Source organism: Engystomops pustulosus, chromosome 7 (assembly GCF_040894005.1).
Source record: "Engystomops pustulosus chromosome 7, aEngPut4.maternal, whole genome shotgun sequence".
Taxonomy (NCBI): domain Eukaryota; kingdom Metazoa; phylum Chordata; class Amphibia; order Anura; family Leptodactylidae; genus Engystomops; species Engystomops pustulosus.
The window spans coordinates 148,158,530-148,175,852 of record NC_092417.1 but is presented as its reverse complement, the minus strand read 5'-3'; the positions used below and the strand labels follow the sequence as shown (position 1 = coordinate 148,175,852).

The window sequence follows — 17,323 nt, the reverse complement described above, 5'->3', positions numbered from 1 at the left end:
GCAAAAATCTATGTTTTGTTTTTTGTCATGATGGGGGGCAGAGTGTACATTGATGAGTAAAAAAAAAAAAGAGATTTTTGTTTGTTGCCAAATGGCTGAAGCGAAACTAAGAGTGAAAAATGTAAAGGGGTCTGAATACTTTCCATACCCCCTGCACATCCGCTTTAAGGAGGCGTCAAGAATTTTCTATGCCCTGTGAAGAATGGTGGACGTGTCTAATTACTTGCCATTTGAAAGGGGATTCATATACATTGCATATAAACTAGACAAAACTGTTACAAGTGTAAGGAGGACCCTGCCCATGGTGCCCATCATCTTCTTGAGGACCTGGTTGCTGCCGCAGATACAAAGTCCCCACTGCCATCACATGATAGAGAATGGAAGACAATACATAATGAAACAGACACACAAAAGGAGGCTGAGGCACTCATGTGACGACTAAGGCGAGGAGTCCTATGAAACATTGTATGCTTCACCCCGATTGAGCAAAAAGATTGGGTTTCTGTAGGCGTGTTAAAAGGATCAAATATCTTCACTTTGATGTATGGGATAAGTTGACATTTTCTTTACCTCCTATGACACCGTGTTGAATGGTGACCTACAGTACGGAGATTGTGCCCCATACAGAGTATTTGGGTTCATACCATCCTGTCCTAGAGATCCCATAAAAGTGAATGGACCAAGCTCCTTTCTATGGGGGAATCTACAAAGCTTATCAGATACATGGTAGTCCCTGTTCATATGAGTTAGGTCAAGGGCACTTCTTGTGATCTTCAGGGTCTGGAAACCCCTTTAAATTCCCTTGGCTCAGATTTGACTACAGTATGTGTATTGAACATATTCTTAGCTTGGTGATATGAACCCACACAATGTGTGACCATGTAAAGTTTTCTTCCCCCTTCTCTTCATGAGTTAATGGCTGACTTGTCTTGTCCCATTTGTGCAGGACTCCGTGAAGCATCAGGACAGACAGACCAGTCTTCAGAGAGAGCTGATGAGAAAAGAGCAGGAGCTCGAGGGCATCGCTCTCCGCCAGAGACAGGTACGTTTTCACATGACACAATCTATTATTCCGTGTAACAACACAACACATTCATGTCTGGTGATAACATAAGTATATTTAGTGTGGGATGGTGTCATGTGTCATATACCAGGTATGACTGATGGTACTAAACCATATTAAGTAAATATGAACTAATTTTCTTTAAAAATATATATATTTTAATAACAAAAATTGCAAACGTTCAGCAGCACCCTAGTACCAATGTATTGCTTTAAAAGGAAATTTACAATCAAAATGAAGCATGATAAACCGTAGACCCCTCCCTTCTAATATCAACTTTTAAAATTATACTAATGAGCCCAAAAGGCTATGGGTTGTGTTAACAGGCACTCTTACACCGCAATGAGCACTTCCCCCTTCCAATGTGTGATGATACTTCCCATGAGATTACATTATGCAGAGAAATTTCTTTTTAGAATTCAGAAGGCCACGGATAACAAGTATAAGTCACAATACCAGGTCTCTATCTCCAGTACTCCCGTAGACAGTGAATGAGAGTGCCAGAGATACCGGAGTGCTGTGCTTGGCATTTTCCAACACTCCCATACAATTGAATGCAGATTTAGGATACACCTCTTCACCCATTAGTGAGAAAGAAATATCTGTTCTCTGGATTGCTGATGGTTCTCGTGACTGCGTGGGTCTTTGGTGAGAGCTTAAAGGACACCTGTCATCAGGTCTCTGCCACTTGTCCTGTCACTACTACCTGTTGGAGCAGCTCACAAGGATCCCATCCCAGCCTTTATCTAGTTATTTCATACATTATTCATTGTAAAATCATCTATTTTTTATCATGTAAATGAGGCTGGTCACATGGTCAGAGGCAGTGATGTCACCCCTGTTACCCCTCCCCCTGCTCATGTCTGTGTGTAATGTATAGTAAAGCATGGCTAGTGTGTGTATGTCATCTGCTGACATGCTGCATCCTCCTAATATACAGGTGAGAGACACAGACATCAGCTACACATGAATCTGACATGTTCTGCTGTAACATAGCTCCCTGGAGCTGCTGTATCTCTCACACACATGCACACACAGGCTGCAGGGGGCGTGGCCACCAGCACCAGGAAGCACATCATTATACAGCCTCACATCATTATACAGGCTGTCAGTCATGCACTGGGGGTGTGGCTGTACCTCCCACTCATGAATAGAGTGGACAGCATGAATATGCTAATGCTTCATTGGACATTTCACAGGTCATTTGCATACAGCTTTAGGACCTCATTGCTTAGGTTTACAGGCATGTAGAGGGACAATGAAGGGATAGAGGCAATGCTCTCTAATGGCAGTTTATGAAAATATATTTAGTTTAGGGGGGTTATTTTGCATGACGGGTTCTCTTTAAATGGCTTGTAGAACATCTTTAACCCCTTCATGACTGCCATACGGCTATATACGTCCTATTTGCTTATACCCCATGCAGAAATAACGTTTATAAACGTCATGACAGTGGCCAAATTCAAATGGCTATATCTCCTGAACCCTGGTACCTAGAAACATAATCTGGGTGTCATATTAAAAAGGATAACTTCTCTTTTAACATGTATATATGATGTATGGATGTTTCATAGAACCAGAGAGATCCACTCTTAAAGAAGTAGTAAAAAATTGATTTTTTTATATACAGCTTTCTATATCCGAGATGCCCGATTGTAACTTTAAGAGTGGATATTGCTGGTTCTGTGAAGCATTCATACACAATTCTATTTCATATTATAGGGTAAATTCACATGTTTAATGTGACAGAATTGTTTCTAGGTTCCAGGGTTCCGGAGATGTAGGGGGTTGAAATGTGCCCCCATCCGTATTTTACATCTTCACTACACCACACCACCAGGGACATTGTATTAGCCCTTCCCACCAGGGCAACAGGTATAAATCTCCTTCTATACCCTTTTGACAATTACACTGCTTGGGATATCAACTGTAGATGGAAGTCTGGGGCATCTAATCAAAAAGGTTTTTGCTTTTTTGAAATTCCACTCTGTTTCAATGAATAGGAGACATGGAAAACAGTTTTTAACAAGGAGCAAAGTTTTGTCCTGTCTTTTAATCTGTGACGGTCCCTACAGTCACTTCCTCTGATCCTTCTGATATGTGTAATTGACTTGCCATAAAACTAGTAATAAATATCTTTTAACTCAACTTTACAATCTGGATACTAACTATGTTTCTTTTCCCATTTATTAAATTAAAAGGGCATATTACTTATGTCGGATTTTCTGTTGCCCTTATTTCTCATTTATTTTGTGACCAAGCAGTAAAATGCACGTAAACGTTTCTTCAATTTCCTGTTTGATAATGTAGTATCTCAGTAGGACTTTACTAATATTCGTAAAGAAGAATGAAGTTGTTTGAATGCGATTGACTTGCTGCACGTTTACCCTTCTTCAGCACATAACTTAGTACGTGCTGACTGCTTCCAGCTGGACACATATTACACCTTCTTTCAGCTTGTTTGTGTATACCATAAGTGATTTTCGTGTGTGCGTGTATTCCAATGGAAAACTCATTTGTGGCTTTCACACAATAGGCTTCTCACTGTGGTAACTCTACAAACATACAGCACAAGACTCGAATAGGCAAGCTGACTATATATACTAAGGCTGTCATACTGCGAGTCTGTTTCGTGAATCGCTTGGTTACAGAATAAAAAAAAGTTGATGGATGATCATGGTTGGAACGTCTAAGCTGCAGTCCTGTTATCGCTGACAAACCTTGAGACACAATCCTTGGTATTCACCCTTTTTAAATTTTAGACAGAGGGCTGAGCTTTGCTGTAGGGATGGATGCCAGAATAATCTCACATTGGGGAGAAATGTGGTGGTCAGTTTATTGTATTCGCATAAGGTAGTTCGGGGCTAGACAGGGTGTACTGATGGTAGTCTGCAAGATGGCTTTAGATGTGGGGTTGAGGTAGGATCAGGATCAAGGCTTTGGTTGGTTACTAGACAACAAAAGAAGAACCTTGCAGAGGAGGAAAAAACTTTTTAACGGCAGTGGTCCATGCATGCCGCTGTGTCACCTGTTCCAGTGGGCCTGGACACAGCTGTGCTGCTGCTCCATCTTCCTCTTTGCTTCCCCTGGTTAGGATTGAGCTTCATCTGGTCCTTGCAAAGGTGTGCTGATTTGCTTTGTTTTGGATTCTCTGTATTTGATTCTGGCTGTGTCCTATGACTACTATTCTGATGCTTCAATACAACTTTGTCTATGCCGACCTCTGGTGTTTCCTGGAAATTTTATGCCTGCCCCGAACTACAGCTTGTTTCTGGATTTCTGACTGCCAAGGACTTCTTCTGACTACATTTTGCCTGAACCCTGGTACTCTATAGCGGCATCTCCTGACCCTGGATTAGCTTCTATCCACACTGCTACCACCATAATAGCCTAGCGATCTCTATGCAGAGAAGACCAGATCTCTGTATTGGGGTGAAAATCTGAGTGAACCAAGGATAATGCTCTTAGTTGGTTCATTGTGTTCATCAACTGGTTTGACTTGGGGCCACAACCGTTTGGAGAATCAAAAAAATTGTAGAGGTAGAACAAGATATTTGAGAAAAAATACCTATCTCCAAGCAGTAAATATGACATTTGCCTAGTATACTAAGCAAACCAGAGTGGCTAATCCAGAAGGGCTATGGGCAGACTTTTTGGAATTTGTTGTGAACAATACAGAATGTGTAAACTATTCTGTAAAATGGTTTCTATGGACAGTTAAAATAGTTTTAGGATGACGACTTGCAGAAGGGTAAATACAGGCATAGTGGGAAAAGGAACTGGCGATTGGCATTTGTCCAGACAAACAATAGGAGACGATTACCTCGACTAAAGCCGTGTCCTTTGTTGCCTCATTTACACCAACCTTCGTTAATGTCATCCATAATGTAATGTTTGTATTAGTCCTTTAAGAGAAAAGACTCCCAGAGGATACAAAGATCACCTTTCAGATGGTGAATAGGCGCGCTTATTCATTGCCTTCTTGAACATAGTGTATGTACAACTTGAAGGAAATCTACCACATGGATACAGTATTGTAAAGCAAATGCACTTACTCGCTGATGTGTGTCTCCTGAAACAGGATCCGTTCTTCCTTTTTAGCCTAGTTTCGTAGAAAATCATCTGTTAAAGTTATGCAAATGAGCCTAAGGGGCTCCAGTCTACATCACAGAAGCCCCTGCTGGCTCCATTGTCTGCTAATCATGGTGTCAATGGCTCTCTGGGTGGGGGAGGCGTCCTGTAACAGAGGCGTGCATAAATGCCAGGCGACGGAGCCAGAGGGCGCTTTTGAGACATAGACCGGAGCCCCTGTGGCTCATTCGCATAACTTTAAAAGACAATTTTCTCCTAAACAAGATCAGAAGAGAAACGAAGAACAGATCCTGTTTCCGGGGACACACACCAAGCGTCTTGGCGTACTTGGTTTAAAATACTGCATCCATCTGAGAGTTTAACACTTTCCCTGGCTTAGAACTCCCCCTTTACTATAATTGATGATCGTGTATTTAGGAACATCATTGATCAGATCTCCTGAAGTCCGGAACATGATGTCAATTACATGGGAGGTGGTGTTCAGAGGCAGTGTTGATCTGCCTGCCTTTACATCTAAATTACATCACACTTGAATCACACTTGGCAGGGCCATGAAAGAAACATTATCTAGAAGCTGTTCAACTGCTTGACAACATACTGGCAGTGGTTTGGGAGTCTAATTTCTGAGTACAGGTTCCCGTCTCTGGATAGTCGAATTTCTTCAAAGAACTGACTCCTTCAAGAAAATATACTCTTTTTATATGGAAAGAGTTCATCTTTAGCCTCCTTATCTGTCTGAAGTGGATGGACCTCAGAAGCCTTTCAGATACACTGCTCACTACAGGAGAAAGAAGTGGCAAAAAAGACCAGGAGCAGCTGCTTTATGTAATAAAGTACATTACAAAGTTTATTATTATCACCTTCTCTAGTCATTTCTGAAATAAACCTTGTGCATAGCAGCATGGTCAAGCTTGCAACTAATAGAGGAAATGCAAATACACTAGCGTTAATGAAACTAGCGTTTGACCAAAACAAACATTTTACTGGGTGTAATTTAACCATTATCATTTTGTAGGACATCATCATCTGATAAGAAGATGGTCATGTTTAAATTTTCCACCCTGTAGTCAAAAAGAACAATATTCATTCATAGAAAAATCATTGGTTCTATATCAGGTGTCATCGAAAATGTAAGGTCACGGCGTGACTGTAAAGGCCAATATGGGCTCATGTGTAAGACTCGCCTACTCGGCCCATTTGTGGTGGCTGCATTCTACAGGCAGGGCATTGCCCCATGCACTATACTCAGGGTCGGCTCCAGGTTTCAGGAGGCCCCTTTGCAGTGAACTCACATGACGGCTTTAAAAATTAAGAAACTAAAACCATCTCCTGTTCTCTAAAAGCATTCCCTAGTGTACCATGCCAAACAGCCCCCACATGGTTATTCTATATAAGGCCTCTTTACCCCATGGATTCCTTATGTACAGCCTTATGCAGCCCCTCCCAGCAGCTCTGGGCCCTGGCACTTCCCCAGGTATGCCCAGTGCTGGCACCAGCCCTGCTAATATTTATAGATGACGTAAATGGTCCCTGAATGAACATGAGACATCCGTTCCATACTGTAATGACATACTGTAAGGACATCTATCACCCAGATCAAGGATTGTAAACCAAACATACAGACATACTGGTGTATGCCCCCTCTGGCAGGATCTGCTCTTCTTTTAGCTTCTTATGCCCTAGTTTTTAAGAAAAAAAAGGGCTTTAAAAATTATGCAAATGAGTCTGAGGGGCTCCAGACTCCATTAACTCCTATGGAGCCTGGAGCCCCTCAGACTCATTTGCATAATTTGTAAAGCCCCTTTTTCTTAAAAAAAACAAGGGCATACGAAGCTAAAAGAAAAGCAGCTCCTGCCAGAGAGGGCGCACACCAGTATGTCTGTATGTTTGGTTTACAATCCTTGATCTGGTAATATATGTCCTTTTTAAGTATGTTGTGTGTGTCCTTTTTATAATTCTAATTCTTTTTTTCTAAAATAAAAATTAAGAAATGCTGTACTTCAGTGTCCCCTCTTCAGATACAGCTTCCAAGAAAGATAAATGACTTCACAGTTGCAGATACAGTGAAACGAGTGATGTTATTTGGATTTTTTTTTATAATGTGGACACATATAACACTGAGTCTTAGGTGAACAGCTGGGAAATATGCAGCTGATAAGAAGACACCATTGACCTACCTGAATCCCTAAGTGAACTTATCACTTTTCCTATGTGTGTTTACTACAGCCTCAGTAACTGTGCGGACACCACCCCAACAAGGAAATTGGCTAAGCTTATGACGGATAGAGTGCAAATTTCACTCCAAAATTCCTAGATAAGAGAAGGTCCACAACATCCTAAACAATGAAAATAAAAGTCTGGTATCGGAGATATAGAGAATTCCTATATATATTCAGAATCTTGGGCATATACACTTTTTGTACAGCCATTCTAATTTCTGTCATACTCGATTGTCAAACACTGCATGTGTTTTCCTGGAGGCCTTTTTGTTCACGCTGTGTACTTTCTCCCCGTACCTGACATTGTCCCATTCTCTTTACACCAGCTCGAGCAGCAGCTGCATTCCCAAAATAGCGAGCAACTTGAGACCCGCGTCCAAAACGATCGCCTGAAACAGCTAAATGAGGATCTCCTTGAACAACTCGAAAAGACCAAGACCGATTTAGAAAAAGCTCGGACCCATCTACTGAGACTACGAAAGCAAGAGCAGGAGGAGATGGAGCGGAAGAAGAGGCGAGTGTTTTTGGAATTCACTAATGAAATCCATGCTTTCTCATATCCAGCTCACCGTGCTAATATTGTATGTGCTTGAAAGCAATTGGACACCAGATTTTCACTAATAAGCCTAATAACAAATTCCCATAGTACTATACGAACTTGTGCCCCCACACGTTTTTGGCAAAAAATTGCATAGTTCCTATCTCCAGAAAATGAAGTTTGTAAGCTTATTTGCTATCCTGCCTGAAGGAGCAGGGTGTCCCAAAGGTGTGTGCTATTCATGCAATGTGTCTCTCACCATGTGTCTCTGCAGGGAAGTCATGAGGTGAGACACACTGCCTTGCATGATGGCACACACCTAAGGGACACCCTGCTCCTTAAGGTAGGGTTACAAACTTTATTTTCTGGTAATAGGAACTATGCATTATTTAGCTACAACCAGTGTGGGCACAAATTAGTGCTACAGGAACTTGTTATTAGGCTTACTAGTGAATCTGGGGACAAGTTTCCTTTATTAAATTGGAAAAGCAAGAATCTAGATACATGTATTACAATTATAAGGTGTTGCAATAAGTAAAGTGCAGTGTTAATATGCAAACAGCAAAAACCTCCGAACTGTTAGTTTAACCCCTTAAGGACACTGCCCTTTTTTTGTTTTTGCGTTTCCTTTTTTTCACTCCCCACTTCAAAATTCCATAACTTTTTTTTTTTTTTTTTTTTTTTTTTAATGTTTACGCATACAGAGCTATTATATAACGGCCTGTTTATGCTTAACAAATTACAAGTGCGGTGAAATTGACAAAATCTAAACAAATTTTCTTTTGGGCTCTGTTTTTATGGATTTTACTGAGCACTCTAAATGATACCTTCCCTTTATCCTTTGGGTCAGTACGATCACAGAAATACCAAATTTTCTTTTATGTTTTAGTAGATTAAAAAATGCTAATCTTTTGTAGAAAACAAAACTTACATTTTGCAATATTCTAAGTCCAATAACTTTTTCACATTTTTGTGTACAGAGCTATGTCATTTTTTGCGTAATGAGATGACTTTTTCATTGCTACAACTGGAGACTGTACAACCTTTTGAACACTTTTTAATAGTGTCAGAAATAACCATTTTTATATTTTAATAGATCGTCATTTTGGGACGCAACAATACCGAAGCGGGCCAGCAAGCCCTTATTTTTTTTTAAATCAGATAGTTTTTATTAAAGGGGTTATCTGGGTTTAAAAAATTTCTTATGGCCGGGCTGGGGAGGGCTATTTAAACACAATAAACATGTACTTACCTAATCCGGGGCTGCCGATGTCCCGCGCCGCGGCCGGTCTTCTCCGTGCGCCGGTTTCAGTACAAGGGCGCACAGGGAGCTTCCGGCCGGCCGGATGCTCCCATGCGCACCATCTCCCAGCGCTTACAACGCTGAGAGATAGGGACGGATGGGAGGAGCCGTCCACAACGCGGACCGTAAGCGCCCTGTGCGCGGCTTCCGTGCCCCTGCAAACAAACAGGGGCACGGATCGAAGGGACTGCGGCGAGGGACATCGGCAGCGCCGGACGAGGTAAGTATATGTTTATTATGTTTAACTAGCCCTCCCCAGCGGGCCATAAAAAATTTTTTCAACCCGGATAACCCCTTTAACTACTTAACCAATTTTCCATTTTCATTACACAGATCCAATACAAATAGTACATTGCACAGACATCAGTGATAATTTAGGAAAATTACAACAGTTTTACACATACAAACACTTAACAGTAACTCACCTGCCCTCCCCCCCCCCCCCCCCCCCAAACAACCCATCCACCCCATCCCAGACCCTGATTATTTGTACACAAAGGTGCTGTATCATACATCTTTTCCGGGTAGAGTGACAAAGCATCTAGTCGCAAATCTTATCCAGTATTGGTATGTTCCATATAGTAGCATCCTATTAATTAGATAACTTTATGCATGCATTAATGCATCCCTTAGTAAGGCACCAGATGGTGATCCCGGAGTGGCCATCCATTTTCCCCATATAGCGTCAAATTTCTTTAACGCTCCCCTTTTTTCAGCAAGCCCTTATAATACACGTTCCACCAGACCATAATGTTTGGGAATGGCATGGTGTGGCAAGGGGTTAAACTTTCACAATAAGATACAATTTGGTTATGTATTGTACTGTCAACTAGTGTTAAGTTGGGGTATTACATTCAGCAGAAATTTTTTTACCTTGATGAGCAGAATACACAGGCTTTTTTTTTTATTTTTTTAATTTTTTTTAACTCTGACATTGCATGGTTGTCTGAATTTTTTTATTAACAGTGTTGTATTGCAACATAAGGGGGTTTACCCACTTTTCAAGTTATCCTCTATCCACAGAATAACAAGAGATTCCAACTGCTGGGACCCCCACTGATTACGAGAATAAGACCCACCAGCAATTTGGAGAATGGGCTTCACTGTCAACAAGAGTGAAATTGCTGAGCACAGCGCTCAGCTATCTCTGGCAAACACTCCCATGCTGTTGAATGGAGCGGTAGGACACTTGCTCGTCCTGTTCTTGTGATCAGTAGTCAGACCCTCACTTATATGCTTGTGGATAGGGGATAGCTCTAAAAGTTGGTACAACCAGCTACACATCTGTATTTATGTGACCTCTGCCATGATTTCTGCTGCCTTTACTGTCTTTAAAGTACATATAATACATTATAAATGACCCAGTGATATGTGACCCCCTAACTGTGATCTGACCCCCTGATCTTCTTGGTCTCCACACAGGGATGTGTTCAAAGTGTCCAGAAATATGCAGAAAGAGAAGCAGAGTCTTCTCCGGCAACTGGAGCTGCTCAGGTTTGTATACATATAGGGCAGTGATGGCGAACCTTTTAGAGCCTGAGTGCCCAAATTTCAAACAAAAGCCGCTTATTTATTGCAAAGTGCCAGCGCAGCAATTTATCTCTCCATGTTCTTTGACAACTTTCAATCGTTCAGCCTCCTAAGGACACCAACGCAGTTGAAAGGAGGAGGGCAAATTCGTCTATTGGTGTAGGAAGATTCTGCAGGAAGATTCTTTGAGTTCTGTCTGGTGAAGTTCATTCTGGGGTGATGGCCTGGGTGCCCACAGAGAGGGCTCCGAGTGCCGACTCTGGCACCAGTGCCATAGGTTCGCCACCACTGATATAGGGTATAGGCAATTGTTCCACTTACAGACCATTATCTCACCTGTGCCAGGAAACAACTGTCCTGTATTATATATTTATATTTTATTTTATTTTTTGTAATATTTAAAATACTTAGCAAAATAGAACCTATCTTATAAAAAAAAAAGTCAGAATGCTGCAAAATCTCTATCTGAAAGACCCCTACGTTGTCTCTTAGTACTCGGCACTTTTACACGGTGCAGCTTCATGCAGTATTGCAGTAAAACCTAAGTCTCTTAGTTACAAACCAGAATTTTTATACATTCACAAAACCTTAAAGGAAACCTACCACTACGGATCTAGTAGGGGCCTCTATTATATGTGAGGATAGCCCTTAACATCCTCTGTATCTTTTTATAATTTTTATTCCCCTAATATGCTAATTTTCTAAAGAGGCTACTGGGGCATGTAGTAGCCACAGCTCCTGAGGCTACACGGCGCTGCTACTTCATGCTCCAGTAGCCTCTTTCATCCTCCTACCAGATATCTTGTCTGCGAAACCAGCGTTCTGCCCATTCGCAGAACGCAAGTCCGGTGCTGCACGGTCACTGCTCCGAAGCCAGAGCTACTGCGCACATGCAGAACTCCGGCCTTGCGGACAAGGGCGTGCAGCTCCTCGTAGCTTCGCACCAAAGACATCTGGTAGGAGGAACAACGAGGCTAATGGGGCGTGGAGTAGCCTCGCCGTGTAGCCTCCGCTCTGGCTACTCCACGCCCCAGTAGCCTCTTTAGAAAATTAGCATGTTAGGGGAATAAAAGTTATAAAAGGAGTATTAGTCCTTGAAAGGGCTATCCTCACGTACAATAGAGGCACCTACCACCCAATCTACCTTAATAGGTAGATCCATGGTGGTAGGTTTCCTCTAAGAAGAACCTGCGATGCGTAACACAGAAGCGAAATTAGATTTGATGCATAGAATTCATGCTCTTAAAGGTGGTTTTACCACTAAAGAGAATTATCCCCTATCGTATGGGCAGAGAATAAGTCTCTGATCAGTGTCAGTCCAATGGATTGAACCCCCCCCCCCCCCCAGTGATTATAAGGGCGATGGATGATTTAAAAGGGGTGTTCACTTATAGACCAACCATTGGTATGGTAGTGGTTACCATAGAGGGGATGTGCAAATACATTCATTTCTGCACAGCCCCCTCCATCCTCTAGAAGCCAGCAGGAGACAGGACATCACAGTGAGTCCAAAGCCCTGCTGACGGTTGTCACGTGACCCACGACTCCCGCTGGTGAACAGGAAACTTGATATGGGGGAGTATAATCTGGGTGATCCTTTGGGGTCAAGTTTTCTAGAAGTGGCCAACCCCATCAAGTGCCTCAGAATTATGAAGTGATGTTGTGCTTTATGCAGTTCTTTAGGGTAGTGGGTCGTATACTATCTATAATGTTTTCTGTATAGTACTAAGAAATGAAAATCTGTGCAAATCTGTCAGTTTTGTGTATTGCATATCATCCCAATATGAATTCTAAAAAAAAAGTCTAAACCTACATTGCTGCATTTGACTTATAGCCCAACACTACCCGTAAAGTGTCTAATAACAATGTAGTCTGCAATAGGAATACCACACACCTTCAGTGTAAACATGGCAGTAATGTAAATTATAGCTTGCGTATTTCCCACAATCCCCTAGTGGAGCATCAATGGCTAGAAGTCTCCACATGCTTACAAGGTGGCTTTAATAGGCAAAGTCTGCGTAAGCAGCGCCCTTACTTCCTGACCCTAGCTTGATGGTCACGTAACTATGAATTTTTATTTTCTAGGGAAATGAACAAAAAACTTAAAGACGAGAAGGATGTGTTTGAAGCACGAAAGTTAGATATCCTAAGGAAGGACCTGACTGCTCCTGTCCTGGTCCCTGGGAGTTGCTGCTGCTGCTGCTGCCATTCCAGCTGCTCGGGCAGTGTCCACTGTGACCCCGGAGTATGACGACATGGATGGGTTGTCTATGTGACTGTATTATATGTGGTGTATATTTTAGTTATATATTGATGTTAATATGTAAATACTTTTCTAGAAGTTTTATTATCGGTGTATCTGCATCCATACCCCTCCCTTACATGTGAAAATACTTCTGTATATAATTAGGTCAAACCTCTAGTTGTAGGGACATGAACAATCTAACCAAAAGAGTTTACAATCTGTAAAGACGCTGAATAACACAGTCCCTGGAACTATTTTACCTCCGAATCTCACAGAAAGTGCTTCCATTACAACAAAGGATTTTGAGATTTTTGTGTATATATAGTTGTTTTTAACCTTTATTTTTAATATATTTTGCTTGCTTTTTATTTTATATCTTTACAAGGGACATAAAGGGCACCAACCACTAGGATGAAGGATGTATGCAAATGAGCCTGAGGGGCTTGAGGCTCCATAGGTGTTAAAGGAGTCTGGAGCCCCTTAGGCTTATTTGCATACAGTCCTTCATCCTGGTGGTAGATATGCTTTAACCATTTTTCCAGGTGGGCATTGGTGCTCATCTAACAAATACCTCTTTGTAACCTGCGCAGTGCAGAGGATAGGACATCACATATGCTATATGATGCAAGGATTCCCTACTTTCAGCGGAACTACAGAACCAAACATGAACCAGATTACAGTTCAGCACTGCGGTATTACAGTATGATACAAGGAGCCCCATACCCGGTGCTAAAATCCGGAAACCGTATGGACCAAATGTTTTTTTTTTTTTTTTTTTTTTTTTAAACCAGGAAAGGAACCTAGAAAGGAAGGCTCCTATTTCCTTGCCTTTGTATATCAGGGTTTACGGCACTTATAAACTTTTATAATTTTTGGGATCTCTTCTTAGAACGTTATTTATGAATAAACTGACAAGTGGGTGGTACCATTTTCTTTGACCAATCAGTGCTCACACCCATTGTTACAATGTCAGATTGTGTAGTGACAACCCCTCTCCCAATAGGTAATTTAATCTCTTAATTTATGCTCAGGAATTGCTATTTTGTGAGAAAAATTGTATTTTATTTTTAGTAGTTAATATTTCTAAATGATGTACAATATTTGGAAAATGCTTCAATAAAACAAACTGGACAGAACATGTGTATATGTGTCAGCAGGTTACACATCAATAAAATATGGTAAATGTGTATAACACACCCGGCAAAAATAGTGTGATTGCCAAAATCTTGTTTACTTCCACTAAGTACTCCATTTACAAGTAAACATGAAAGGGCTTTTCCAAGATGTGCAAAAATGTGTTCAGGGACTGTCCTCTCCATTGCTTTCTGCTGGTCTTTGTTTACTTGCTTGTCAATCACTGGCCTCACTGGTCTTATAATCCACATTGTTGAGACCAGTGAATAGCTGCAGCAGTCGTGTGACTAAACAACATGTTGCTCCTGATGCTTTTCAGGCTATGAAGGGTCTTTTCTCTCTTTAGTAGTTCTGGGGTGGTTTGGCCACTGACAAAGGTAATAATGGACCAGTGCTGCCTGCTCCCACTCACACTGAATCGGCTCCTCCTGCTAACAGAGACTGTGTGTATTTTTGTTCCTGCAGGACCAAAAGTAAGACCCTGTTGTTAAACCCTGGACCAGAAGCCTCTGCACGTCACTTGCTTGTTACTTTCAGTCTTAGGCTACATGCACAGGAACGTATGCCAGCCCGGCTGTAGTCAGGCGGGTATACTGGACGCTGTGCACCCCTCCCCTCTCCATTGGGATGCACGGCACATGGCTGTGCACACAGGGAAAATTAGAACATATTCTATCGTTTCCTTGTGTGATGCACCATACCACCATCGGGAACCTATTGCCAACTATGAGGACGTATATGCGGCAGTATACACTCACCGGCCACTTTATTAGGTACACCATGCTAGTAACGAGTTTGACCCCCTTTTGCCTTCAGAACTGCCTCAATTCTTCGTGGCATAGATTCAACAAGGTGCTGGAAGCATTCCTCAGATTTTGGTCCATATTGACATGATGGCATCACACAGTTGCCGCAGATTTGTCGGCTGCACATCCATGATGCGAATCTCCCGTTCCACCACATCCCAAAGATGCTCTATTGGATTGAGATCTGGTGACTGTGGAGGCCATTTGTGTCCAGTGACCTCATTGTCATGTTCAAGAAACCAGTCTGAGATGATTCCAGCTTTATGACATGGCGCATTATCCTGCTGAAAGTAGCCATCAGATGTTGGGTACATTGTGCTCATAAAGGGATGGACATGGTCAGCAACAATACTCAGGTAGGCTGTGGCGTTGCAACGATGCTCAATTGGTACCAAGGGGCCCAAAGAGTGCCAAGAAAATATTCCCCACACCATGACACCACCACCACCAGCCTGAACCGTTGATACAAGGCAGGATGGATCCATGCTTTCATGTTGTTAACGCCAAATTCTGACCCTACCATCCGAATGTCGCAGCAGAAATCTTGACTCATCAGACCAGGCAGCGTTTTTCCAATCTTCTACTGTCCAATTTCGATGAGCTTGTGCAAATTGTAGCCTCAGTTTCCTGTTCTTAGCTGAAAGGAGTGGCACCCGGTGTGGTCTTCTGCTGCTGTAGCCCATCTGCCTCAAAGTTCGACGTACTGTGCATTCAGAGATGCTCTTCTGCCTACCTCGGTTGTAACTGGTGGCGATTTGAGTCACTGTTGCCTTTCTATCAGCTCGAACCAGTCTGCCCATTCTCCTCTGACCTCTGGCATCAACAAGGCATTTCTGCCCACAGAACTGCCGCTCACTGGATGTTTTTTCTTTTTCGGACCATTCTCTGGAAACCCTAGAGATGGTTGTGCGTGAAAATCCCAGTAGATCAGCAGTTTCTGAAATACTCAGACCAGCCCTTCTGGCACCAACAACCATGCCACGTTCAAAGGCACTCAAATCACCTTTCTTCCCCATACTGATGCTCGGTTTGAACTGCAGGAGATTGTCTTGACCATGTCTACATGCCTAAATGCACTGAGTTGCCGCCATGTGATTGGCTGATTAGAAATTAAGTGTTAATGAGCAGTTGGACAGGTGTACCTAATAAAGTGGCCGGTGAGTGTATATGTCTCCATGACGGTCGTGTGAATGTAGCCTAAGGGTGAAGACACACGTGGCGTTTTTAGGCTGTTTTTTTAAAAAACGCATGCGTTTTTGTCCGTTTTTCAATTGCGCAAATTCGAAAAACCGGACAAAAACGCATGCGTTTTTTAAAAAAACAGCCTAAAAACGCCACGTGTGTCTTCACCCCAAGGCTGGTTTCACATTATTCCTTGGTCAGTCCATGATCACGGATGTGACGAGTGCTGTGCCACTGGCTGATCACTATGCTAGGCACTAACCTCCATGCCTCATATTGATATATGATGCACAGAGTTCTTATTTCCACCGCTATGTAGCTGAAATTCGGCTCTGCTACATATGGGAGAAATATGAACTCTGTGTATCCTATACCAATATTGTGCATAGAGGTTAGCCCCCAACCAAAGTGATCAGTTCATAACATGGCATTCGGCACGTCTGTATTCAATGAATAATTTGAAAACGGCTTTAGGCTTCAAAGGGGATAGAAATTTCAGATTTCTTGGCTTACAATTTGGCCAGACATATTTTGTATATAATAGACTGATGCAGAGAAAATCGCTGCTTAGAGCCTCTTCTAGACGTCCCATTGGCAGACTTGGCTAGGATCTGCCTGAAAGTTTTACCTTGACAGGGATTTTCTCCTATCTCATCCACCATGTATTCAATTGTGGGAAACCCACAGCTAACACCAGGATTGGACCAGGGTGAGTTTATGGACAAGTAATTGTCTGGGGCAGTAGAATTAAATTCCTTGCGAATACTACAGGTACTTGAGTTCAGACACTACTCGTCCGCACTCCCACACCCATCTGAATACACCCAAACTGGGACCCCCTTTAGATAGCTTTACATGGGGTATGGTGAGTCTCGTCTACAGTTGTTACAAGAGGCAATTATGTGATATGTGACCATCGAATTATGTTCTTGTAATACAACCTGGAAGTTAATTCCACCTGACCGGGGAGTATATAAACCCTGCTAGGCGGAAGCACCTGGTCTTTTGCTAGAGTCTGTAGACAGAACCAGTCCTCATGGTCTGTCTGCCCCAGCCACTGTCCTAATTCCTGCCTCTCCCTCCATATTTCTTGCACACACCACCTGCTGGAGACCTGCCCGGCTGTTGGACAGCCCTCCGGTCCCCAAACCAAGCACCGTGACCATAGCGTGCCCAAGGCCGCACTAGCCAGCCACTCAGGTACTGCGGGC

The 17,323-nt window shown here is 42.4% G+C and overlaps 1 protein-coding gene across 3 annotated transcripts in view; it reads left to right on the top strand.

Annotated features, from left to right (window-relative positions):
* The window catches only part of CRACR2B (calcium release activated channel regulator 2B), a 42,510-nt gene extending 28,368 nt beyond the window's left edge, over positions 1-14,142 (top strand). For all 3 annotated transcript variants that reach the window (XM_072118178.1, XM_072118177.1, XM_072118176.1), the window contains exons 7-10: positions 947-1,042; positions 7,701-7,888; positions 10,638-10,709; positions 12,831-14,142. In XM_072118178.1, coding sequence (XP_071974279.1) covers positions 947-1,042; positions 7,701-7,888; positions 10,638-10,709; positions 12,831-12,996 — 522 coding nt within the window. In that variant the 3' untranslated portion in view covers positions 12,997-14,142. The remainder of the gene's footprint in view (positions 1-946; positions 1,043-7,700; positions 7,889-10,637; positions 10,710-12,830) is intronic.
* The last annotated feature ends 3,181 nt before the right edge of the window (positions 14,143-17,323 follow it).